Source organism: Numenius arquata, chromosome 27 (assembly GCF_964106895.1).
Source record: "Numenius arquata chromosome 27, bNumArq3.hap1.1, whole genome shotgun sequence".
Taxonomy (NCBI): Eukaryota; Metazoa; Chordata; class Aves; order Charadriiformes; family Scolopacidae; genus Numenius; species Numenius arquata.
Window position 1 is genome coordinate 433,043 of NC_133602.1, and position 26,506 is coordinate 459,548.

General features: G+C 51.4%; 1 protein-coding gene across 7 annotated transcripts; it reads left to right on the forward strand.

Moving 5' to 3' along the window:
* Positions 1-26,320, forward strand: ARNT (aryl hydrocarbon receptor nuclear translocator). 7 transcript variants are annotated; one of them, XM_074164664.1, is made up of 23 exons: positions 1-140; positions 7,599-7,710; positions 8,940-8,984; positions 10,045-10,089; positions 12,693-12,737; positions 15,206-15,419; positions 15,561-15,774; positions 15,849-15,914; positions 16,032-16,131; positions 16,552-16,617; positions 17,081-17,166; positions 17,618-17,694; positions 17,869-18,003; positions 18,465-18,539; positions 19,338-19,489; positions 21,184-21,294; positions 21,486-21,564; positions 21,910-22,033; positions 22,628-22,727; positions 23,361-23,511; positions 23,727-23,889; positions 24,347-24,498; positions 25,460-26,320. In XM_074164664.1, the coding sequence occupies exons 1-23, from the start codon at positions 11-13 to the stop codon at positions 25,547-25,549; spliced, it is 2,532 nt and encodes an 843-aa protein (XP_074020765.1). In that variant the 5' UTR covers positions 1-10; the 3' UTR covers positions 25,550-26,320. The 7 variants fall into 7 exon arrangements, with proteins under 7 accessions (XP_074020765.1, XP_074020766.1, XP_074020767.1 ...); XM_074164665.1 differs by having other exon boundaries at positions 23,730-23,889; positions 25,460-26,314; XM_074164666.1 differs by lacking the exon at positions 15,849-15,914.
* Positions 26,321-26,506: the final 186 nt, after the last annotated feature.

A 26,506-nucleotide genomic window follows, 5' to 3' on the forward strand; every position in this document is an offset into this window, starting at 1 on the left:
CCCGACGAGCATGTTAGGCTGCGCGGCGGCGCAGAGGGTTTTCCTGTGCCGCCATCTTGGCAGCGGCGCTGAGGAGGGAGGCGGGGGGCAGTTGCCTGCCCGCTCCGCTCCGGCCATGGCAGCTACCGCCGCTAACCCAGGTGAGCCGGGGCCGGGCGGGTTGCGGGGGGCGCGGTGGGATGTCCGGCCTGCGGGAGTCCTGGGGAGGCTGAGGGGGGGTTAGGCCTGGGGAGTCCTGGCGGCCCGGGGCCGGGCAGGGGGTGCTGAGGGGGCGGCAGCGCTGGGTGGAGGGGGGCCGGGCCGGGCCGGCTGGGGCTGGCGGTGCCGTTAGTAGGGGCTGGGCCGGGGGAGGAGGCCTGGGGCTGGGGTGTGGGGTGGGTCGGAGGTGTCACCCGCGGCTGGAGGCTCGGTCGGGGGAGAAGGTTTGGGGGAGCTGGGGGGGTTGTCTGGGGTTTGGGGGCTTTGGGGCCGGGTCAGGAGCCGGCGTGTGGAGGGTGGGATGGGGTGGGGCACACCCCTGAGAAGAAATGTGGGTGTCAGGGTGGGAAAGGGGTACTGAGGGATCCGGCTTGGGGTGTGGGACACCCCTGAGAAGAAATGCGGGTGTCAGGATGGGAAAGGGGTACTGAGGGACCCGGCTTGGGGTGCTCTGTGAGGGCTTGGAGAGTTGGTGTGGTTGTCAGGCGGCGGAAACTTTTCCAGGAGGCTCTTGGAGTGGCAGGGAGATTAGGGGAGAAGGTAACCCGGCGGTGGAGGAGGAAATGGTGTGGAGGAAGGCATTCATCCTCATCCCCTGCTCCCTGAGCTTCAGGGGCTGGTTTCCATCATCCCTCTCCCGGGAGGCAGCGAGCGCTGCTGGGGCTCAACTGGTCTTTGCCATCCTTAATGCCTTATCTTGGTTTTAGACCCCTTTTTGGTTTTTTGGCTGTGTGTTTCATTGAGGTTTTCTTAATTAGCAACAGACGAAACCCCATGCGCTGTTTTGAAAAGGGTTTTTACAAACCTTCTCTCTACCTCTTTTGTTTGTTTGTTTTTAACTGCTGAGCTGAATGGCTGGTGGGTACCCAGGGGTGTGAGTGCCTGTCGGCAGAGAGCAGAATATTCTTTCAACTTTTTGGTCTCTCAGGTTGATACCCAAGGGGTGACTCCCGTTTTGGAGGAAGCTGAAAGTCGGTGATATCTAGTATTCGAATAAAATCGAATCTTTAAGGCTTTATCAGATCACTGGCTAAATTGCTCTGAAATTAGTCTGTATCTGGAATAATCGGTGTCTGTGAAGTTGTAATGGATTTACAATGAAGTGACTGAAATCAGAATTTGAGCTGCTGTGTTTTCTTAGTGTTTTTTTTATTTTGGCTTGTGGTTTTTGACTATTCTTGCTTGTGGCTTGAGGCTGGCGAGGTCTTGGGTCGCGTGACATGTTCAGGTTTATCGAGGACTGTTCGATGTAGCTTCTAAAGGATTTTTTTTTTCATTCTAACAATATAGGAAGCTTTTGTGGCTTTAAATGTTGAGAAAACATGTTGGGTCACTTGTCTGTGGTGATTCTGAGGCGAGGGTGCAGAACTGGCGTCTGGAAATACGTGGTTGTGGTTTCACAGAATGATCTGAAATTCTTCAGCAATCAGAAGTGAGAGACAGGGTGGTAGAAAAAAAAAAAAACAACCCCAAAAATTCCTGATTCAGTTCAGCAAAACCCATATCTCAAATGGCAACTGTCGGAGTTGGGATCCCCTCCCGCAGCAAAACACGCTTTTGGCTCACAGTGAAATTATTCCGAGTAGTAAAATCTTAGTCACGTGCAGCGGTGGTGGTGTGGGCTCCGTCGGGAAGTTCACATCGTCTCCTGCCAGCGCCAGATCAAGGGTTCGCAGTTTGGCAGAGAAAGGATGCGCAGCTAAACATAAAGCAACCAAAAAAAAAAATGCTGTTGCTTGGGGTAAGAACGGAAAATGTATATTATGGGCCAACTCTGGAAGAATCCAGTGAATAAGAAAGGAAGATACTCACAATACACTTAATAGTTTAAAGCCACAAAGTGTTTATCTGAGTGGAGTCTTCGGAGTTGCGTAGTATTTTGCATAATAGGAAAGTTTTAAACAAACTTGCAAGGAAAAGAGAAAGAACCTTCAACATCTGTGTTTAATATTTCGAACTGACTGACCACTATTAGATTCACCCTTTTAAACTGGGGGGGGGGGGGAATACTTAGAGTCTGCACAAGCATTATATACAGGGAGATTGTTAGGAAAATAAGTTACTTGGGAATATTGCTCTTTAGAAGCTGGGTCCTTTTTTCCTTGATGTTGAAAAATGGGCTGGAGGGCCCCAGTAAATACTCAATAATGCCCCCAAATATGCCGAACGGCCCCGCAGCGGGAGCAGGCCCTGGCGAAAGATGGGAAAACTGACCACAGAAAGAAGTTGGGAATTCTTTGTGTGTTCGAACTCACTGGAGAGAGGAAAAAAAAAAAAGTTGGAACTTATTTTAAGTATTCAAACTGCAGCTTGTGCTCATTGCTGGGCCAGCCTGGGCCTTCCCTCCTCCCTGGAAATGCTGAAACCTAGGGGATGGGGGGATAAAGTACTTCTCCGTTTTCAGATAAACTTCCTGAAAAATAAATCTGCCAAACCTTTCTGCTCCCCTGTCTTTGTGAGGGTGGGACGAGCCCCCTTATTTAACTGGGAAAGACTTAAATTGTGAAGAGAGCGGGGTGGAAAGCTTTCAGTTGTGCCCATTTAAGCAGGTTTTAGGTTGTTAAAATCCCCTGGTTAAGTGTGAAAAGCATCACGAACCGGGAGGAGACAGGAGGAGAGGGCTTAAAAAAATAAAAGTGGCTTCCTTACTTGCATTGCTCTACAGGTTTTAATATTAACTTGGATTATTAGGACACTTAGTGCTGGCTGGATGAGTGTCTGATTGATCAGCTTCACTTCAAACATTTACTTTCCCGATTGCATGATTTCCAACCCTCCACAGTGGAAGGCGCGTTCTTTTCTCTCGGGTTTTGAGTTAATTTCTGTAATGCTTCTTGGGGAGGGTTCCCATGAGGATGAAAGCGCTGAGCTGGCATTGCATGGGAAGTTCAAACAACCTAAAAAAACCCCACCTACTTCAAAAATAAATCTCTTTAATGTACCAGAGACACAGAACTCGAGACTCTTTGTGAACACAAAGCCATGTGCGTTGTTCCCACCGAAGCCTTCCAGTTGTGAGTGAAATAAAGCCTCGGTTAAAGTAGGACGTTGGTTTATGTTAGCTGTTATCTGCTCACAGACCTGCTCTCCGCTTCCTTGGTTTTTAAACGAAATCTTTGCTAAATCTTTTTAAACTAAAATGTGCCGGCTGGTGCTGAGCCTGGTGAACAACCATCTGCAGGAACCACCGCTTCTGCTCTGCTTTGTGCTATAGCAGGCCAAAATGGTACAATAAAAAGGCATCTAAGAGCCACGGCAGGCCCATCTCGTAAATCAGGGGTTTGAATATTTTCTCTGACTTTTGTTTCTGAAGCCTTTTCACTGTTGAGATGCCAGTAGTTGCGACAGAGCCCTTCCCAGGAGAGCTGGGCTGGAAGTCTGGCGCTGGAGATGACATTCCCGTAGCGATCTTCCAGCCTCTTCTATTCTGGGTCGAGCTGCCGGCTGAATTGTGGTTGTCCTTGCAGCTGTATATTCGGTTACAAACGAAGATCCGTCATTTCTCTGCCCCTGTTTATCTCCTTTGGCCTTAATTAGATTTAACACATGGCAAAGGCAAGCAGGGATTGATGCCGGACTGGAGACCGAATGAGGATATCGCTTGTTGCAGCAGTGACTCTACGAAACCCACCCTGCCCTTGGAGAGCGATCGACCGGGACTTCTGGTGCCACGTCTGATTTTTGGAGATTGTTTCATAAGTTGTAACATACCAGGCTTTCTTAGAATCGGCGGACTCTGTTAGCTGGGTCTTTGGCTCCGGTTTGCCTCCGACTACTCACGTCTTCCCTTTGAGGCTTAGAAGCGCAGTTTTGGAGGGATTTCTGGAAGTGACCGCTCTCCTTGCGATGGGCATCTGGGCCTGGGGGCTTCCCAAGTACGTGTGTGCTGGGGAGACCTTTGCCACCCCCTGGCTCTCGTGTGCGGAGCCTTTGGAGCTTGCACTGATGGCTTGGGTTCCATCAAATCCACGCTGACCTCAGTGTAAGATTGCTGTAGGGCTTGTGTTTGGATTGGGGGAAAAACGGGGGGTTTGAAAGGAAACTTCGCGTTTGCGCGAGTGCCCTAGGAATTATGAAGGGGAACAAACTAGGATTCTTCCCATCCCATCCGCCTGCCCTGAGCTCTCCTGATTTTTGGGGTGAAGATGTGGTGGAGAGGCCAGTGGGCCATGTGAAAGAATACATAACCAGTAGGCAGAGCAAATTATTACCAATTTACTGTACCAAATCTCCAGATATTTTATTTTCTTCCACTTGTGAAAGGGCACATTGTACCACGAGAGGCAAACGTTCCCCCGTAGGAGCTGAAGCACGAGGTAAAGCGGTTTCACCGTGAGATGTGAGTCGGCACAGAGGGCTCCTTAGAAACAGTGAAGGCTCACATGAGGCCTTTAAAAACAAACAAAGACGCCCTCCTTCCACCCTATGTAAAAGTTGATTTTCAGAGGAACAGCACAGTGTCACTTCCTTCCCCTGCCCGAGAGCGGAAATTCCTCTCTCCTTAATAAAATTATTATCTGCCGTGATCCAGAAACTTTATTTCCGTGTTTAAATACACATGTTGAAAAGCCACGGGCTCCTCGGGGAAAAGGAATGAACCTTCTGACCTGGTTTAGTTGCACTGGGAGCCGTGTTCTGCCGAGCAGAGACCTGTGATATCGGCCCTTCTGCACCTTGGGGCTTGGCTTAGAAACAAGGGAGGGGGTTCAGAGGTGTCCAAGCGATCCCCAACTCGGCCGGAGAGGAGCTGGGGAAGGTCTGTGGTCCCAGTGAGGAGGATGGAGAGTGAGGAAGGCCACCCTCCGTTTATTTTAAGTGCATCACATCAGCTGACTTGACTTTATCACCCAGGGCCCGATTTCCTGGCAGAGACCTTATATGTTCACGTGCTGAAAACCACTAACCTCAGACAATCGTCTGTTTTTTAAAAAAAAAATAAAAATCTGTTTCCACACTTTATACTTTGGTCTCAGGTGGGTTTTTTTGGGGGAAACTTCAGAGAAGTTTTGCTGTAGTTAGTGTTGAAATCGGGCGTGCTCACTCCTGCTGCTCTTCGGGACCTATAAACTGCTTATTCCGTATTTTAGTCACCCCTGGGAAACACTACGGACTGGCAAGGAAGAAAATTCTTCAGCAATGCCAGCTGCTTGGAGGAAAGCAAACCAGGCAGTAGTACAGGCTAGCGATATCACTGGGGTAAAGGATATTTTTTTTTTGGAAGAACTACCAGAAGTTTTGGAGGATGTTTTCTGAGAGCTGGAGCTGTCGCTGCGAGGGTCAGGGACACCACGGAGGTGGCCGGGCCGTGCTCGGGTCCCCTCTGAGCTGGGAGCAAAGCACCGTCCCACTCGGGAAGCGCTGCTTAAGAGTGAAATCCGGCTTCAGGAGCTGTAAAAACACTTGTCAAACCCAGATGTATCTACGATGTTGAAACTAAGGGCTCTTTTTTCTTTCCTTTCCTTGGGCAGGGAATGCAGTTTTATGTGTGATGAGGTGAGAAGTACAAACGGGCCCCGTTTCGCCGGGGGTTGCTGTAGCTCAGCTCTCCTCTTCTTGTCCAGCAGTGACCTCGGGGGCTTGGCTTAAGCTGCGAGATCATCAAATCTCAGTTCAGCCTTGATTTATTGCCATATTTATTAAACTCGACTTGGATTCTTTACTCTGTCCCACCAATTCCGACAGTGTCTCACACGTAAGCAGCTCTCGCTGGGGCTGCGCTCCTTTGCTGTGGTTTGGGAACCCCAGCGAGAAGCTTTTATATTTTTTTTTATGTGTGTGTGCCTTGGTTTGGGGTTTTTTTTGGTCCCTTCCACTTTGATAAAGCAGAAGCGGGTTTTCCTCCTTTGAGGCGCTCTGCGCAGCTCGGTTTGCAAAGGTTGCGGTGGAGGTTCTCTGGCTGGAGCTGCTGTTCTGGTTGCAGCCTGGCAGTTGGTTAGCAGCAAACTTTAAAAACCACAACCATTAAAATGAGTCCAGAAGCCGACTTGTGTCAGAAATGTGAAAAAACGCCTTTGAACTTGTTTAAAATCCCTGGCGCTGGTGCGGATGGGACTGTGTTAAGTGTGGAAGAAGGTTGAAGGCAGCTCTCGTGGCAACGTCACGACGTGGTTTCAGCTTGAGCCGTGCTGAGCAGGTGTTGGAGGACGGCAGAGCCTGCGACGTGTGCGCCCCGAGAGCCGGCATTAAGGAAAAGCCCGGCTTGCGGATAGAAGAAGTAAAGCTCAGTGTCTGCTCTCAAACGCCGCTTTCAGCCGTGGTGTCTCGGCGCGTAGGGAAGGAGGAATCCCCGCTCGCGTTGGTAGGAGCTGGGAGCTGCTGGTGAAATGTGTGGGGAGGAGAAGGGGGACCCACACTGCCCGGTGGGGAGCAGCTCAGCGTGTGTGTGGCCGCCTGGAGCCCGGGCGCTTCGCTTTCATTGTGGGGGGAAAAAAACCCCATAATGCGTAACAGGCTTGGGCCTGCCGTCCGACTTGTGAGGGCAGGGCCTTCACTTACACGCTTCTTTCTTTGCCAGACACTGAAAGGGGCTTATTTTCACGCCTCGAAGTAAGGCTTGTTATTTTCTCAAGTGTTGTCTCTGCGTGGAACCTCCTGTGGAAGCAGCGCTGCCGTGTTGGGCAGCGTGATCTCGGAAGACGTACCAATTCCGTGCTCTCGAGAGCATTACCCGCCCGTCTCATCTCTTAAAAAGCATTGATTAGGTTTCCTGCTGCTTCTGCACCTTTTCTATGTGTAAAACACAAGGTTTTTTAGCTGCAAGTGAGACTGCTGTCGTGTTTAATGGAGGGAGCGTCGTTTTGGGGAAGAACTGGTGTTTTCCTGCTCCGCGTGTGTGGCCGGTTGCGGAAGAGCGTGGGCAGAGACTGGTTATCCTGCCTGTGGTGCCCGCAGGTCGGCAGTGCCGAGGAATAGAAATGACTGCCTGAAAGATGGTGGTTTTCAAGGTGCCTTAACGAGCATCTCGGTTAATTCTTTGTCTCTTAGATTGGGAAATCAACCCTCTTCGAGAGGCGGCGTGAATGTTATGAGGCAAACTCACAACTCCTCTCCTCCCCTTCTGCGGATGAGCAGGGGTTCAGCCCCTGCCCACGATCGCATCAGGCTCCTCCTCTGTCTAAAAAAGAGACCACATCTTTTAGTTTAGGGATCTAAGCTTTTAGCTTATGGGAACAGCGTGTGCTCCAAGCTTGCGATGGACCCTTGGTGCAGGCTCTGGAGAGGCAGCGGATGAAAGGGCTGGAAACACACATTGCACAAAATCTATCCACATCAGATGCTGAAATGCTTTTAATGGGAGCTGTATGTGGAGAACACTCCACCCTCTGAGCTAGAGGGGGGTTTGACGTCACACTGGTTTATTTTCTTTTTTTTTTTTTTTTTTCCCCTACTCTCCTGTTTAGAAATGGCATCAGATGTTTCCTCGCTGGGTGCAGCCGTCAGCTCCGGGAACCCTGGGCCGGGCGCGCAGGCTGGAGGAGCCATCGTTCAGAGACCAAACAAGAGGCGTCCGGGGTGAGTGGCTTTTGCTTTCCTCAGGGAGGTGTGTAAGTGTATTTTTTGGGGAAGCATCGCTCTCCTGAAAGAGTGCTCAGCCTCGTGGGGAGGAAACTTGTCTGCTTCGAAGCCAAGGGGAGTTGTGTGGCTCCTTCAGACGCGCCGTTCCCGGTCCTTTCACTTCGTAGCGCTGTGCTTTGTGCCGGTCGCACCCGTTAAAGCCAAGTTCTGCGTTACGTGTAAAAAGAAGGGATTAAACAGTTGGGTGGCACCTCACAGAAAAGGGTTTCTCGCCAAGGATTGAGGGGGAAAGAGGAGCCGCCGAAGCAGCGAGATGCGCAGTCGCTGCGAGAGAGGTAGAGGAACAGAGAACGTGGATGTTGGGGCCTTAGTCAAAGCTCTGCAGCTGCCCCCTCTGGGAGAGGGTGGGGGGAAGCCGCAATGTGCTTGCGGTAAGCTTTTTGTTTGCTAAAAATGCCATTGCAAATTAAAAGGATATTGAGTGGCTGCTCTAAAATTCCTGGCACGAGAAATTCCCTCTTCATTTTCGAGCTAATTAAAATCTCTCCCTGCCCTCCCCCAGTCACTCAAACTTTCCTTCACCCCCGCGTTTGCTGGTGCTCCCACTCCTGCAGCTTCTCCCACGCTGTCTGCTACTTACTCCTCGCACTTCATTTACCGACACGCACGCTGCAGCCAGCTTTCCATCCCAAAGGAAATGCAGGGAAAAGCTTTTCCTCTGTCCTCCCACGTACACTTGTTAGAAATTAGGTTTTTTGACCCTGTTACAGCAAACACAGTGACGCTGTCTGCTGTTGGACCAAGGACGCTAACCACGCGGGGCACCAGGCTGAACTTTAACTCCTGAAGCATTTTGCCTGCCTTTGCTGTTTTAAATGACGCGGATCTGAGCTTTTGAGCTGGGAGTCGTTTGTGGGCTGGGGATCAGTCCCTCGGGTTGTGGCATCCTCCTGGGCTCGGACCGCTGCCGGGAGATCCGGAGCATGTGGAACGGGAGGTTGGGATGGAGTGGGTGCTCCAAGCGGGCTGTTTCCTTGCTGTGTTTCCGACAGACACGTAAAGGAAACCCCCTTCTAAACTTTGTGGGTTGTTCCACATTAGCACTTGAGATTAATTAAATCTTCCTTTCAGGAATCATCTGCATCCCTGTAGGGACAGACGGAAAAAGCAACCTGTAAAGGAGAAACTGCTTGGTTAATAATTACCTTCTTGCTTATATTTTTCAGGCTTGATTTTGATGATGATGGAGAAGGGAACAGTAAATTCCTCAGGTGAGGGAGCACATCGCATCCAGAAGTTCCCGTTGTGTGGTCCCGGTGTGTCTGTGCATTTCCTCTGGATCATGCACTGCTGCTTGTGTGGCTTTTCCTCTCCAGCAGTGGCAGGGGGGGGAAACCTGAAGGAGGCAGTTGCTCCACTTCCTCAAGTTCTCCCCTTCCTCCTCGTCAGCAATATTCCTCCCTCTTCGCAGCCAATGCCAGAGCAAAGCTGCTGCGCACATGGGGGCTGTGAGCCCGGGGAAGGGCCTGCGGTGGGAGGGGATCCCGTTACTGGTTTGGATGGAGGCTCCATCTCAGGCCTCCCTGGTGGCGAGACGAGGCCAGCTGAAGGGAGCCTCTCGAGCCCTGGGGCTGCAGAACTCCGTGGTGATGTTGCTGTGGTCGATACTAGCATCTCAAAAGATTAAATAGTTTCCGTGAATGCTTCCAGCCATGGTGGGTTGTTCCAGCACGGCGCTATCAGAGCGTTGCTCTGGCCAAGAGAAGAATCTTTTGCCAAATGGCTCATCGGCACCACAGTGCGATGCCGAGCTTTTGTTGGGGCCTCAGACACGTGGTTCTTAATTCTCATCTGTTGTGAGGATGCTTCAATTACAGAGAGATCCTTACTCCCGAGGAGCTGGCGAGGCTGCAAGCGTCTCCTCTCCTGATCCATATGGAACGCAGAAGGGTTGGAAGATCTCGCGTCATTTATTTGTAGTTGCGCTACATGGTTTAGGGCTGGACAACTCGAATGATATCGTAGGTCCAGATGTTCCAGGCTGTTAAAGCTGACCATGGAGTGGCTTTTAAACTACTGAGTGTGATGCCGCTGTCCTCGATATGAATGTGATGTGGGAAAGGTCATCAAAGCGATAAAAATAATTAAGCTGTGGTCTTTTAACCGGATAAATGCAGAGTATGGTTCTGGGTTGCCTGCGCACAGCAGGGTTTGCCTTTTTAACACCAGCCCTTTTTTGTGTCATTTATTAAACCTTGTTCTCTTGATTCTTTGGGCAAGAAGTAAGTGGAAACGCTTTAAGAACTCCTCTTCCTCTCCCCCTTCTCCTAGATGCGATGATGACCCGATGCCAAATGATAAGGAGAGATTTGCCAGGTAAGAATCTGCCCTGGTGCAGTTTTTGAAGCTTTTGGTGCCAAACCACCTTAACGTAGGAGAGATCCTGCAGCACCCTTTAGCTGTTAGATTGTCTCCCTTTGAGGGAAGGTGCACCAAAGGATCCAGACATTTTCCTTGGTGTTTTTATGGACCAGTTCGTTATGAAATTATGTTCCTCTCTATTAACGTCTCTTTCAGCTGTTGCCTTGGACTCTCCTCCTTTTCTTCTGCTCGAGAAACTTGCAGAGACAAGTTTCATGCTTAGTTCAAGTTTTAGTCGAACAGGGTTTCCCGGCAAATGCTGTGGTTTGTGTGTTTTGGGGGGGAGTTGGGGCAGAAGCTTTCCCTGTAGAAGGGGATTTCCTGGAGATCGGGGTGTACAGAGCCGTTCTAAGGCAGCACTTGGGCTCCCATTGTTTATTTGTGGGTGTCTGAGAGTAGCTCTGTCCCATCTAGTGCTGGGACTGGCCTCACGCAGCTTTCTGAAGGCCGTGGAACTCAATTTAAATATTTCACGGGCTTATTTTGTGTTGAGGTGTAATGGTTTTGCCAAAGTGAAGTTCTTTTGCATATATTCCGAGTGCTCTAAATTCCAGGGTGTCCCCTCAGCGCGAAGGCACGTCGTGCTGTGTCTTGCTGAGAGATAAAATGAGCAAATGGAGAGTAACGGCCAAGACGCTGCGTTTAGCGCCTTGTCTTCAGGAGGGGCTTTAGAAATTCCTGAAATTGGGGTTAAAATTCAAGTGGTTGAGGGCTGTAGGGAAAGGGCTGCCCAGTGTGTTGTGTCGGAGAGGGTCAGCAGGGCCGATCCCGCCGCAGGGTGAGCCAGGGCTGGTGTTGGGTGCAGGAGCCTTTCCCTCTGATCTCGCTGAGGTTCTGCACCCAAAACCAGGAATAAAAGCTTTGCAAAATGTCTCTCCTGTAACGATCCAGCCAGAGCTACGGACCTGTGTCAGAGGCTCAACACGGAGAGGCGAAAAAATTGCAAAGCCGCAGTGTCAGGTCCCGGGGGTCGCTGGGCTCCTCCAGCTTTTTAAGTGCTTTGACTTGTTCCAAAATCAAGAAAATTAGAAAAATATTTGCCAGCCCTCACTGAAAAACCTTGTTTCCTGGCACAAGTCATAAGCTCTGGGAACTTAAGGTACGGCAGACCCTGATGATACGTTTAAGTGCGAAGAGAATGCAAAATACTGGGGAAAAAAAAAGCAGATTCTGTAGGTGCTGAACAACTTCATGGCCCTTAAAGTTAAAAATTCTGCCTCCTGACTGTGTGGCACCAGAGCTGGAGCGGGACCTCAGCTCTCTGTCACCCTGTTGTGGTGTGGCCTTTGATCAGCCTGGTTAATGCTCACACGGGGGGCGAGGAGGGAATAAAGAACAAAACAAACCCACTGAATATCAGTTCTGAAATGCAGAGTCCCAGAGCTCCCATGGGGCATCAGCAGCTCCCGGGTGCTTTAACATAGAGATTAGTTACTGGCTCAAGCAACAAGGGCAGTGGCAGGGGGTCAAGAGCAGTGACAGTCCTGGGGGTTGGTGGGGTGGTGACACCCCGAGTGCGGCTGTAGGAGAAGGTGACCCCGCTCCCTTGGTGGATCTGTTTGTGGGACCACCGTGCTCCCGCAGCCCTCGTTTCCCAGTACATCCTTTCCTCCTCCCATGGTGTGAGGCGAAACAGGGCATGGAAGTGAACATGACTACTTTTTTTATTATTTTTTTTTTTTTTGAAGTACTGTGCTAAAACCTGTTGGGAGTGGCAGGGTACCACAGCCGGCTAATGCGAAACCCTCTCCCCTACTCCATAAACCCCCAGTGTATGTTTGAGACACTCAACCCGTGAGAGATTGCATGCCTGTCTCACTCAACACCTGGGGTACCTTCTCCTTTCCCAGCGGTGACTTTTGGGGGAATTATTTGTTTTCCAAGGCAGCCAAACCTGAAGGAGGAAAACTTACCATCGGCCTCTGTAAAACAAGGTTTGCAGGTTCCTCTTCCCCGAAAGCTGGGCATGCGTGAGGCTGGTGGGGGTGTCCATGTGCCGCCTTGGAGGTGATGCTCATGATGTCCGTGTGCTCCTTGTCCTGTAGCCACCTCGACTGTCTCGTCCTCAGTGGTGTCTGTGTGGCAGCGTTACGAAAATGTGTGTTTTTAGCTGTGAATCTTACACTGTCTGTGGATTTGGGGTGGTTTTTTATCTGCTTTTCTGATCTGTTAATACTATCAAAGAGGCTATTGGTTTTTTATTATTTTTTTTTTCTTAAGGGACAGACTAGTTTAATGTGACTGGGACCCTAGTTCCTAATTTTGCCCTTAACCTTCTAATCTAGCCCAGAATAATTTGCCCCTCGGTTATATGTAAAGCAGAGCTACCCCTTGCCTATTTTGCAGTCCTGGTAAGCGTCTTAAAACCCCAAACCACCGCAGATAGCGGGCACCCGTTCAATGTGAAATGTTGCAAACTAATGACTGCTTTGTTTTATGGAACTGCTCCTCTGTGAAACAGGCGTGTCTGTAGGCTGGGTTTCCTAGTACATCTTCCCATTTTTCATTTCTTTTAAACTTTTTTCCATTTTAGCTTAGCTGGCTGATTTTATTTTTAGGTCTGATGATGAACAGAGTTCAGCGGATAAGGAGAGACTTGCCAGGTAGGAGAATGGAGATTTCAAGCATGGACAAGCAGAGTTATTTCCTTTCCTTAATGTTTCTCTAGGCATCCCTTCTCTTTTTCCCTCCCCTCCTTCCCTCATCTGCTGCAGTAGAGGACTTGAAACCGAACAGGCTTCTGGAAATCGCTGTGTGATTGGAATTAGGAGGGGAATGGCATTTGGCCCCCGTGTGAGAATGTCTTTGGGGAATAGCCGGGAGGATTTGTTTGCCAAAGGCCACAAGGTAGAGCATGGCAGGGCCCTTGCTTTCACTGAGCACTGGAACTTTGCTGACCTGAGCTAAATCCAGTTTCTCTTGTGCTGGGTCAGGGTGCCAAACTGGTCTTGCCTCCGTGAGGTTTTGTCACGGGAACGCTGTTGGACTTTCAAAGAGACATTAAAAAGTGTATTAGTTCAGGTTGTTTCTACCCCTTAAAACCTTCCAGGAGAGGTGGTGTCCTGTGCATTATGGTGATTTAGACATACTGAAAACAAGAATTATTATTTTTCCCCCCTAAGTTCCTGTTTGTAACTGAGGGACTGTGGCTGAAATGAAGCAGTCAGTTTAAATGCTTTACCATTAATAGAGAAATGCACCCCAAGAACGCTGCGTGCAGCTGCTTGAGCCAGTGCGTTTTCAGGGGCTGCATTTCTCCAGCTCTCAATGGACCCTTCCCCATTCCCTGCTGCGGAATAAAAACCGCTTTAAATCCCAATCAAGGTTTCTGTTGCTTGTTGCCCACGGCTCGTTACTGCTGCGGAGCTGAGGGTTGCTAATTTGTGAAGAATGGCTCGTTTTGTGGCTTGTAGACTTACCCCGTAACTTCTTAGGACTCTTCCACCCTGGGCTCATCCTTACACAATGCACAGGACTAAAACGACTGATGGGTGCCGCCAATGCCACAATTCTGCTCAGTTTACTGCCCGCTGGCTGGTTTTAAAACAAAAAAATCACCCCCGAGATGCAGCCTTTCCCAACTGCAGTATTGCATAGCTTAAATATTTGAGGAGATAAGGAAACCCTGGAGGCCGGGCCTGGGAAAGCAGCAAAGAGCAGTGCTTTTCAGGGGTTTCTCCCCCAGTGAGGTAGTGACCCTTTCCTCTGCCCCCCGTAGTCCGTTGCTGCTGTCGTGCAAGAGCCTGTAGTAAAGAATATTTGGCAAGTGGGGCAAGGAGAAGGTCTGGCGGTTTCCCGGTAGCTTTTGGTAGTGAAGGTAGCTTCATTCTCACACTTGAGTTTGGAGAGACTGAATTAAAGGTGAGTGTGATAATTGAAGCGCTTCTTTTTCTGAATGTCAGTCTCTTGCAGCAAGGAGCAAGGCCGTTGAATGGTTGCACACACCTGGGAGTGATAAATGCTCCATTTTTGTATTTATCGTCTTTAATTCACCTGCCTGTCTGTGTTCCTTCCAACACTTCCATCTTCCGTTTCCCACCACGTGCTTCCTTGCATCCGATCCATCCTTCTCTATAGGAAACCTGGCTTTTAAGTTCTGTTTTGAAAAACCCACCTTAATAACCCAGTTAAACCCCATATACTGGAGAAAAAGAACCCAAGCAGGTTATGTTCTGATGTCTGGGGGTTGATGGGGACTGTGCCCCGTGAGCAGACTTGGAAAAGGCGTGTGAGGAACCTTTTTTAAGGACTGTGTGTGTGCAGCATTCGTGGTGGTGCCTCATTAGAGGTCTGTGCTCACCACCTGGTAGATGGTCCATCCACATTGGCCTTGATCCCTACAGAAATGGGGTTTATATCTGCTCTAAAGCTTTCCCTCCTCCCACGATATTGTAAAAGGCTCTGCATGTGACTGAGAAGTGTCTCCGTGAAGGCACTGCAAGGTGAGACTCTGCCGTAATTTAGGTGCCTGAGTCTTGGCTGCAGCCCTGGCCTCCTTGTGTGGTTATCGGAGACACGCGGGTGTCTGCAGGGTGCTGCTGGAGGGGATTTGATTCCTCCTGGGACAAACAGTGGGTGGGATGAGCCTTCCTAGGCTGCACCAGCGCTTTTTAAAAGCAGGTTTCCTCAGTAGAGTGAGGTGAAACCCCCCTTTGAGAGCAGAGACCGTGGTGAAGGAAGGAATCCTTTGGCTTCCTGCAGCCTTCTGGGCTGGATGGGGAAGCGTCTCTCCCTGCTAAAATAGCTCAGCCTCGCTCCTTGCCTTCGCCAGATGCCGGGGAACCGAGGTGATTTGAAGGGATGCTCTTGTCCCCAGGAAAGAAGGTCCGACTGTAGCCTCTCCTCCTTGCACTCGTTCCCGCCTCCCTCTGTGCACGCCCAGCATGTGAGGCGCTTGTGGCCCTTCTAACTCCCCACCACCCCGGTGCATCCCTGTGTTTTGCGCTCTCTGGCCTCGTGGAAGCGTTGACGTGGGCAAACAGCTGAGGCTTCCGGCCCCTCGCTAACTCCGTCTCCCTCTTCCTTTCCTCCCTGGCATTTTTTTTTAATTTTTTTAATTTTTTTTTTTCAGGGAAAACCACAGCGAGATCGAGCGTAGGCGAAGGAACAAGATGACAGCCTACATCACGGAGCTCTCGGACATGGTGCCCACCTGCAGCGCCCTGGCCCGCAAACCCGACAAGCTCACCATCCTGCGCATGGCTGTCTCTCACATGAAGTCCCTGCGCGGCACAGGCAACACCTCCACCGACGGCACCTACAAACCCTCCTTTCTCACTGACCAGGTCTCAGCTCGATGCTGCTTTGTGGGAAATACTGCAATGGGGGGGGGTGGGGAGGGTGGAAAAGGCACCCCGGGTGGGTTTGGAGGGTGTGAGCTGCTCGGCTCTGGAGTTAAGAGCGTGTCTGTCTGTCTGTGAACGCAGGAACTCAAACACCTGATCCTAGAGGCAGCCGACGGCTTTCTCTTCATAGTGTCCTGTGAGACCGGGAGGGTGGTCTACGTCTCGGATTCGGTGACTCCCGTCCTGAACCAGCCCCAGTCGGAGTGGTTTGGCAGCACCCTCTACGACCAGGTCCACCCGGACGACGTGGGCAAGCTGAGGGAGCAGCTCTCCACCTCTGAGAACGCCCTGACAGGTAGAGCAGCCTGGGGAGGGATCGGCGGGGGTGGGCAGGGTGAAAGCTCTTGGATTAAAACCTTCCCTTTGTAGAAGGAACCAAACCCTGGTGCCTTTCTAACAAGGATCCTGCAGCCCCCCCTGAGAATGCATCTAAAGGTACCCTCGGTGACACTTGTGTCCTGCTAGTTTCCTAATACGTTACCGGGTGCCTGCGTTGGTGGAAGGATTCCCGTTGCAACAGCAGTTTGGGTTTTTTTTTCTTCTTTCTTTAAGGTCGTATCCTGGATTTAAAGACGGGGACTGTGAAGAAGGAAGGGCAGCAGTCCATGAGGATGTGCATGGGCTCGCGGAGATCCTTCATCTGCCGAATGAGGTAATGAAGAGATTCCTTGGGGAACATCTCACTTGAACCTGGAGCTGAACTTGTTCCCTGGCCCCATCGTGCCTTTATTTCACATTTTTTCGCCCATTCTGGCATAGACATGATCTAACATGGCTGAGCCGACCACACAAAGCTAACAGTTGAGTTCTTGAGACTTTTCCTTTGCCTTATGCTAAGATGACTCTCAAGACTGTTGTAGAACATCCAGTTTCAAGTAACAATTTATTTTGACCCTATGGGTCACCTCCCTTAAAGTCTGTAGAACGAGGGCTTTTTCGCTTGTGTGATGGAGATTCAAAGGTTCATCCCCGTTTATGAAATAAGAGGAAACACTTCAAGATTATTAAATCATTCTGGTCTTGACAAAGAAGCATAAAAGCCTTTTCCTTCACGTTTCTCACCCTGGTACAGGTGTGGCAACAGCTCCGTGGATCCCGTCTCTGTAAATCGTCTCAGCTTTATGAGGAATCGCTGCAGGTAAACAATTCTGGAGTTACGGGCAAGCGCGTGGCGTTGCAGGGAGCAGGAGGGGCTACAGCTCCATCACTGGGGTGTGTGGGGTAGACCCCAGTACAACTCGTAGAGGGGTTTAGACAGGGCCGTGGGTAGAGGAACCAAAGTACCACTGTGTCAAGGAAGATAATCCTGGGCAAGAATAATCTTTCTTTATGCCCAGGTTGGATTTGAAGCCAGTTTAACCCCACACGTTCTTCACGCCGTTGTTGTTGGGCTCTGGTGTCTATTGTCCCTTTTTCATTTGGAATTGTGATCAATTCCGACCTATTCTGTCTCAAACCTCTTGCGTTTATGTGAAGTCTTTGTTTTTTTCTTTACCCTGAAGACGTTCTGTGGAACGTTGTTTTAAAATACAAGCAGAAACCTCTCCTGACCCTCCCCCGGTGTGATACGTAGCACAATGGGACTGTTTCTCTCTCCCCAGGAATGGCTTAGGTGCTGCAAAAGACGGTGAACCTCACTACGTTGTGGTGCATTGCACGGGTTACATTAAGGCCTGGCCCCCCGCAGGTAACGATGGCTGAAGCGTTGGGTTGTAGCTGGTTTTAAGAGCATATGGTCTGAAGTTGTCCGTACTCTGAACCGAATGTGCCAGCAAACGCTTTCTAAATGTATCTCATCACTTTTTCTTATTTTAGGTTTGAACTGATTTTGGCAGGTGCTGGCCCAGAGCTGTGTCTCCGAACAGCAGAGATGCTGTAGAGGATGAAAATAATATTACAGTGTGGGATATTCTAGTTTGTGCTGAAAGTTAGAGAGATCGTCAACCCTTCTGGCAAAAAAGGGTGGGGGAGGCAACTTAATTTACCAAATTCTTTCATGGGAAAGGATATTGATTTACAAAACAGGGTGGAGAGGGGTACCGAAGCCAGAACTGTGTGTCTTTTTCCTCTGAAATTAGCAATTTTTCCTGATTTTTCCCTGTATTAACCTTGCTGGAATTTTTTGGCGCTTCTCTCAGGTGTTTCGCTGCCTGATGACGACCCAGATGCTGGCCAGGGTAGCAAGTTTTGCCTCGTGGCTATTGGCAGGCTCCAGGTGGGTGGCATCTTTTGACGGTTCAACATTGCCTTGTCCTAAAAGCCCACAGAATTAAACTCTTCTTATCTGAGGATGTCCCCTGGTTGTCACAAACCTGGCCATGGGGGTGGCCGGGCGGGAGAAAGCAGCTCTGGGAAGATCCGCTGACGCTGTCCCCGTCTTGCCGTGCAGGTCACAAGCTCTCCCAACTGCACAGACATGAACAGCGTTTGTCAGCCCACGGAGTTCATCTCCCGCCACAACACCGAAGGCATTTTCACCTTCATAGATCACCGCTGCGTGGCTACCGTGGGCTACCAGCCACAGGTGAGAGAATGGCGGGAGCTTTCTCAGAAAGAACTGCCGTTGAAGCTTACTTTTCCCTCCTCCCTCTCTTGTACACCACGGCTCTGCTCCCCTTAACGGATCTGATAAAACGATGCCCAGGGCCCAAACCAGACACGTGCTGCTTCTCCACCAGTTGCTTTTTTCATGTGCTTTTCCAAGTGCTTTGATCGCTGGAAGGACGGGTGGCTCTGGGTTATGTCAAATGTCAATTAGGATCGGTTTTGCCTCCATTTGAGTTAAAGATCAAACATTAGTCACCCGCGGTTGTGCTTCTCTTTAAAATACAGCACGGCAGTTCCCGTGCTTGGTTTGTGTAACAGTGGGGTGTGTGTGGGAGCAGTAACTCCCTATCCAAAGTGGAATTAATGAGGCAGACCTGGAAGAGGGACTCTGCCAGATGAACTGGCTTGATCTCACCCCCGATTCCTTTAAAAAATTAGGAACTTCTGGGGAAAGACATCGTGGATTTCTGCCACCCGGAAGACCAGCAGCTTCTGCGGGACAGCTTTCAGCAGGTAAAAACGCCTCAGCCACCGCTTTGCATGCCGTGTGGTGTTCGGATTGGAATCCGTCTCGGTGCTTGCAAAGCAATGAAACTAATTGGAAAAATAAGAGAAAAACAAGAGAAAAATAAAGCTTAGCTATTTCTCCTTTGTCCAATGGCAGTTGCAGATATAGTCACCTAACGGTAATTGTGCAAAACAAACCAGAAGCATCTGATGTTTCTAACTCTCGAATTCATCCTCTGGCTGCCAGCCCAGTCTCCTTTTAGGGCCAGAGACGTGGCTACAAAGTGCCTACTTGAATGCCATGCTTCTGGGGCTGAAACACTGGTTCATCTCTAGGGCCCAGCCCAGTGCTGCGGAACTCGAAATGGAGGTGGTTTGCTTGCCCTGTTGTCGTTACTCTTATTTCTGAGGGCCTTGGACTTGTGGCAGGGCAGGTAAGACTGCCCCTGTGCTTTCATGACTCCAAAAAGTAGCCGCTCATATCCATTTGTCCAAATAGTCGGAATCAGAAGCAACAGCATGTGCTTCATTGACTGGAGGCTTTTCCATACATCTCACCGGTGCAAAGAGATAAGAAAAGCGGAAGACAAAAAGAGGGATGTTGGATTCCTCCTCTCCCATATCATTCGGGAATCGAAGCAGGGAATAGTGGCAGTGGGATTTAGTTGGGGAAGACCGAGGTATGGTCTTGTAGGCTTTGAGGCAAAGGGCCATCGCTGGGTTTCAGTGGGGGTGGCTCAGAAGCAGGTTGCTCTTCAACACCTTCTCTTATCAGGTACTACTGATGGCATTACGTTTTTTTAGGTGGTGAAGTTAAAAGGCCAGGTTCTGTCAGTCATGTTCCGATTCCGATCCAAAAACCGGGAATGGCTCTGGATGAGAACCAGCTCCTTTACCTTCCAGAACCCCTACTCGGATGAAATTGAGTACATCATCTGTACCAACACCAACGTCAAGTATGTACATGGAAATGACTTGCCAACCACCAGTGATAGGATCCCATGGGGTTCGTGCGCTGTCCCAGAATAACCAGCAGCACAGAACTGCGGGAGCTCTGGCCTCTCCCCCTCACCAACCTCCCTGTCCCTTTGCACGGGCCCCGGAGACACTGCCAGGTCCCGGGAGCGCTCTTTTCCTGGGCCAAGGCAGGCACTAGAGGACTATAAAGCACAAGAAATTCAATCCCTTTGGCTGCCTCGGTCGTATGGCTTAGCGAGCTGGCAACGCTCAGCTCCAGCAGTGCCTTTTTTAACTCTGGTTACTGGAGCGAGTCTCCTGTCTGTGTGTCAGAGCTAACATTAGTGAAGTCTGGCTTTGAATGGAGCTCTTGGACTCCTGTGACAGTCCGGGGAGGCTTCTTCCGTGAGCGGGACTGTCTGCAGCTGATGGTAGAAAGTAAACGCTTATTTTTCTCCACGGCTGTGGTTTTGTCCTGGGATTCAGGAGCGAGCTCTGGTGGGGAGACTGCTCCCATTGCTGCTCTCTTCTGGTCTCTCTTGACCGTTGCTGCATCTCCCTTGGGAGTGAGCAGAGCTGCTCTCTTTTCCCAGGAGCGAGCTCCAGGCCCCTTCCAGAAGAGCAGCAACTGAAATAAAGACAGAAAAATGTGGCTTGGGGGGTGCAGCAGATGGAGTCTCTCCACCATGCAGACAGAAGGCTAAATTGCTTCTGGGCAGGTGAAAAGCCAGGATTTATTTTAAATTATTTTTTTAATGAGGCATGGTCCTAGAGAGCAGGTAGCACGCTTTCCCTTCCCGCAGCTGGCGAGCTGGTGCTTTCTGCTGAGAAAGTATTAGGAGCTGAGCAGTGAGAAATCCCTCTGGCTTTAACGAGCTGTGGTGTGAGCTCAGGGCTGAAATCTGACGCAGGTCGGGTCCGATCTGGGCCTTAATTCCTGCCCTGCTGTTAGAGGTATCTCTTTGAACTCATTCATTCCACACGCATCCATTCTCACATCCATGCTACGCTTCTAAAGGCGCTGCCTAAATTCAGACCGGAGAAGCAGCAATCTCTGTCTGACTCTGTGTGTGTTCTATCTGTGTGCATCTCTGCCAGGTTATCTGTATCGCTTCATCTTTGGGCTCAGGTACCACTGAAGCGGCAGCTTGTAAAAAGAACTGTTGAGAGAACGTGGGATTTTTATTCCTTTCTTGTGGGAGTTAAACATTACCTGACTTCTGACAGTGAACACAAGAGCGTAACGAACTCCAGCATCTCGGGCTTAAAACCTGAAAGCACTGGTGGTCTCTGCAGGCTCTGGCTCTGGAGGGTCTCACACAGAGCTGAATGGAAAACCTTGGGGGTTTTCAGGCTCTTACAACCTTTTCCTTTGCTCTAAGGGTGGTGCAGGTCTGGCCGTGCTCCTGGTGTAGGTTATTAATTGCTCCCCTGCTCGGTGACGGAGTGGGAGGGGGCAGAGCCCTTTGGCTCCCAGCCTTTAGCGTTATATTACATGACACCCCCCCTTTAGAGACCACGGAAACCGAGTGGAAGGATCCTTCACTGAAATGAGTTTTGCAAAAGCAAAGCCTCCAGTCTTGTCCCAGACGCACGCACTCTCCTACGCGCAGTAGCCAACGGTTTGCTTTCGTTGGGTATTTTTTAAATATATATTTTTTCTTTTTTTTTTTTTTTTTTCTTTGCTTTGAAGGAACTCGAGCCAGGAGTCTCGGCCTGCCCTGTCAAACTCCCTGCAGAGGCCCCAGCTGGGGCAGAGCGTCAGCCTTCCCCTGGAGATGGGCACGGCCCAGCTGCCCTCAAGGTCAGGAGGTGCTCGGCTCCTTTTACCGTGCCTCTCTCGCCGGTTCTGCCCTCCTCTCAAATAGCCTTCCTCCCCAAACCTTCCTCTCCACAGCAGTGAACTCCTCTGGGCTAATGAATCATTGGTGTAACCACTGTTCCCTTGGCAATCGTTTTTAGCAGCCGGTGTTCTCCTGTTACTTTCTATTTTAGGCAGCAGCAGCCGCCACAACAGACGGAGCTGGAAGTGGTCCCAGGAAGAGAGAGCCTGGCTGGGTACGACCACTCACAGGTAAATCGATGGGGGTTTGGGTTACTCCTTGCATTTGTTGCCCTGCATTATTTAAATTCCTTTTCGCTGGGGCTTTAAAGACTTTTGAGGCTGCTGAGAGTTTGGAGAGGAAGGTGCTCTGGCTTGAGTTTTGCTGGGTCTGCTTGCCTGATTGTGCTCTGCCCCTGTGGCGCCCTCCCCGCTGTCCCCGTCTCGATGCTGCCGTCCCTAAATGGCCACGCTATCGTGATAAAACATGCAGGAGGCTGGAAGAGCAGCCCGGCCTCTTGCCTGCGAAGCCCTGGGCTGTTCTCCATGCTGGCTGCGACCCTGCTGAACTCCCTCCACCTCTGTACCCGCTCCCAGGTCCCCGTTCAGGCTGGGACCGCTGCCGGCCCCGAGCACAGCAAGCCCCTGGAGAAGGCAGAGACCCTTTTTAATCAGGAGCGGGACCCGAGGTTCAGCGAGATCTACAGCAGCATCAGTTCAGGTGAGCGGTGCTGGGCTGGCAGGCATGGCCGGGGGCACAGCCCATCTTTATCCCACTTCAGCTTCAATCCAAGTGCTCTTTGCTCTTTTCTGAGTCGCTCAGAGCCCTTCTGGGTGCTGCGACTCCGTTGTGGCAGCCCAAGCTTTGCAGAATAGTGCTGATTTTGACGCCAGATGGATAATTCCTGTCTACTCCGATATGTGGCAGTGAATTGTCCTGCAGCCAATGCTTTGCTGGAGGTGTGGGAGGAGGCAGCGGGTGACGAGGTGCCTCTTGCTCTGTGTCACCACCTACCTTTGTCTGATCCCTTGTGTTTGTCCCCAGAGAGCAGTTGTCTCTGTTCCTAAACTGGGCACAGAATGTAGTGGATGCTCCAACCCCACAGGACCTTAATGCAAAGTTTATTAGAAAATGGAGAGAAAATCAAATTAAACAGGCTTTACAAACCCGTCTGGATAAGGGACAGTCGTGTTTGATGCTTTGGCTCAAAACAGTCTTCCTTCATGCGGGCACGTTTCTTGCTACTGGTTCTCTGTCCCTGTCCCTGCTGCTGGGACATTCTCAGCCCTAATGTAAGTGACCCTCTCTCCGCAGACCAGAGCAAAGCCATTCCTGCCAGCACCGTGCCTGCCAACCAGCCCCTCTTTACGCAGGGAAACACCTTCACCCCATCGCGACCTGCTGAGAACTTCAGGTGAGGCTTCCCGTGCCTGGCTTTGAATGGCCTCGTGTTCATTTTGGGTTGTCCTGCGGTTGTTCCTGTTCTGTTTGTCTGTCCTTCTGCCACAGCTGAGAGCTCCCAGCCTGCCCGTGATAGTGATTGTCCAGAAGTGTGTTCCTGTATGGTGGAACACAGGGGGAGCCCATCCAGGGATGGGTTTCTTTGAGGGGTGGGGGTGAGAAGGGCTCCTGCACCCCTTTTCCCCCCCCTGCCTGGTGCTGCTTTGCTCCTGGTCAGAGATGCAGGAGCTTTGAGGCTGGGCAGAGTCAGCATGGCCCTTCCTCATCCTCACCTTCACCTCCCCAGCTACTGCCTCTGTTTCCCGATATCCCTCTGCTCTGTTGCTGCCACAGCTTGTCTGTGGGGCCGCTGTGCCTTGGCCGTGCTTAGACTGAAGCCCAAGCAGAGCTGGGCAAGAGGGGCCTTGCTCACAGCCCCAGTTGTGTCCCCAGCAGGGCAGCATGGTGGGCACTGGCATTTGAGCAGAATTACCCCACACTTCTGGGCTCGCTTCCCCCCACCGATAACATGCAGGGATGGCATTTGTTCCTCTTTTGTCCTTGATGTGGCACCGAGTGTCCTCAGAGCGCCTCTCCTGTCCTGCAGGAGCAGCAGCATGGTGCCTCCTGTGAACATTATCCAGCAGCAGCCCTCCTCAGCCGGCCGCATCCTGGCACAGATTTCACGCCACTCCAACCCAGCTCAGGCCAGCGGAACCAACTGGGCTGCGGGGACACGGCCGACGTTCACACCCCAGGTAGCAAAACCCAAGCCTTCGATGCGGTCCCCGAGTCTCCGCTGCGTTATGCCCTTCTCCCCATCGTGAATCATCCTGCTCTGGGTGCTGGAGCCATGCTCTGTGCCCGGGCGCTTTCCCTTTGGGACTGCTCCAGCAGCTTCTCATCCTGGTGAAGACGAGATCCGGAATAAACACATCTCTCCTCTTCCTCTCCCTGTTTCTCGCTCCCTTAGCAGCAAGTGGCATCCCAGACGGTGAAGACTCGGCCCCCTTCCTTCAGCATGGGGACTTTCCAAAGCACCCCGTCCTCCTTCAGCCCCATGACAGCACCCGGCTCTACGGCTTCCCCTACCGGGACAGCTTATCCAAACCTCGCCAGCCGCGGCACGGGCTTCAGTGAGTACGGCCTGGGGAGCTTGGGGTGGCAGCAAAATCCCCTGGGAGGAAAGCTGGGAGCGTCAGGGGGACAGAGGTTTGGTGTGATGCCGTCTCCATCGTTTCCTGCTGTGTGTTGAGATCCGGTAGAGCACAGATAAATCCCTGCTTTGGCTAACGCTGCCCTCGTCACCTTTAACCATTGTCCCAGCACGAGGCTCCAGAGAGGATGAATTTAGAACCGTTTTAAGGCTGACTGGGAGGAAACAAACGACCTCCCCTATGTTTCTGTTCTGCCCCGTAGATGGGTACTGACAAATGCCTTAATTGAGTGGCTTTTCCTGGAGGGGGGATCCTGCCCTCTTACCAGTAGGCACCACCCAATGAGTTGTGCACTCCCCAATTCCGTTAAAGGACCCCCAGAAACCCCAGCCCTGCCCCAGGAAATCCCTTGCTGACTTTGTTTTCCGTTAAACAGCCACGGAGACAGCGCAGACCCCGGCCCCCTTCCAGACGCGGGCAAGCGAAGGTGTGGGGATGTGGCCACAGTGGCAAGGACAGCACCACGGGCCAGCCTCGGGGGAGCAGCACGTGCAGCAGCCGCAGCCGAGCCAGCCCGAGGTCTTCCCAGTAAGATGGGGTGCTTTTATCCTTTTATGGTTGAGTCGCCATCCCTGGATGTGTTTAAGAGATGTTTAGACGTGGTCTTGGGGGATATGGTATAGGGGAGAACTTTGTAGAGTAGGGTAGATGGTTGGACTCGATGATCCCAAGGGTCTCTTCCAACCTAGACAACTCTATGATTCTATGATCCTCCCCAGTAAGGACCGGTGGGGGCCCATCTTGTGGGAACAAAGGGTCTTTGCTTCCCGAGGGGGGGGGGGGGGGGGGGGAGGGCAGGTGGCTGAAGTGCCGAGAGCTTGTCCCTTTAAGTTGATAATATCAAACTTGTGAGTAACCTGATGGAGCTGGAATGGGAAAGGGGAGGGAGAAGGGCCTCAGCCAGCCTGGCTTTGGGTCTTGGACCGTTGCAGAATCAGTCTGAAAGTCTACCAGCTCTGCTCTAATTAAAACCAGTGACAAAAGAGCCAAATACACACACGCAAAGATAACTCTTGCGAGTTGCTGCCCCCCTGCTTTCCAAGCAGTCAGTGCAGTCGCTGCTGGTGACTGAAATCCTCTGCGCTCCTGCGGCCTTGGCCACAAACCCCGTGTGCCCTGGGGAGAGAGGGGGCCATCCCGGGGTGCGGTGCCTGCTCTGGCAAACTCCTCCCTGATTAAATTGCCAATGTGACCATAGAATCATGGAATGGTTTGGGGTGGAAGAGACCTTAAAGATCACCCAGTCCCACGCCCCTGCCCTGGGCAGGGACATCTCCCACCAGACCAGGTTGCTCCAAGCCCCCTCCAACCTGGCCTTGAACCCCTCCAGGGATGGGGCAGCCACAGCTTCTCTGGGCAACCTGGGCCAGGCTCTCACCACCCTCACAGCAAAGAACTTCTTCCCCAGATCTCATCTCAGTCTCCCCTCTTTTGGTTTAATGGTGTTCTAGTCCAGGTAACGACCCTCTCTCTCCTTGTGCCCTCGCAGGACATGCTGACCATGCTGGGAGACCAAGGACCCAACTACAACAATGAAGAGTTCCCAGAGTTGAACATATTCCCTTCTTTTTCAGAATAAGATAAACCCTTGGGAGGGGGAAGCAAATTATAGCTCTATATAATACCCATGTGTAAAGGAAAACACCTAAGTCTTTTTTCCAAAGACTGCTGAACTTTCTCAACACTTCCCACCTTCCGGAGGCGAAGCTCTGCCCGGCAGCCTGGAGGATGGATCGATGGATGGAGGAAGATGCCGGGGTTTTGGTCTCCTCCTCCTCCTCGTGGTGCTGGCAGTGGGGGACTGTTCTCCTAGAACCTCCAGGACTCCTCGACCCAAGGCCCCGTGTTTCCGGAGCCGCTCACTTGCGGTTCTCCGCCTGCACGCTGGCTTGGTGGGAGGGATCCCTGTCTGGATGACGGACAGCCCCCTCCGAACTCCTGAGGTGGCTTTTACTGGTTTTATTTCAATCTTCTATACCGTGACTCTTTTTTTTTTTTTCTATAAAACACAAAAGTATTGTAACTTTTTAAATATTGGAAGAAACTCTTCCAAGCGTTAACCCTCTTGTAAGGCGATTCTGGAGGATGCTTGTGGAGGAATCCTTGTTGTGAGGCAGCTTTTCTCCTGGGAGGAAGCTTGGAGGGTTGTTACTGCGTCCCCAGGCCGGGTGCTTTACGCGGAGGTTCCCGTGGTGGCACCTCGGGGTGTGTTCAGGTGCTGTCGCTCCTCTCTGAACTGTGCAATGAATCCGGGCCTCTTGTTTTCAGCGTGACCTATCGATTCCCGCCGGGCCCGGTCCTTCCTGGGAACGACGGGATAGTTACGAGCCATAAAAATAATTCTCTGTGTAGCTTTGCTCTCCGTGCGTGGGTTCTGCAGCCCGTGGTTTCCGTGCTGCCACAAACCCAGTGTCCCAACGGGCTTTTTATCAGCTTCTGGGGCGGGGGGGAAACACCGTGCTCCGTGCTGTCCATGGAGTTCCTTGCCTTCGTTTTGGAGCTGGGTGTCTGGGTCCCCGCACGGAGGAGCCCCGGA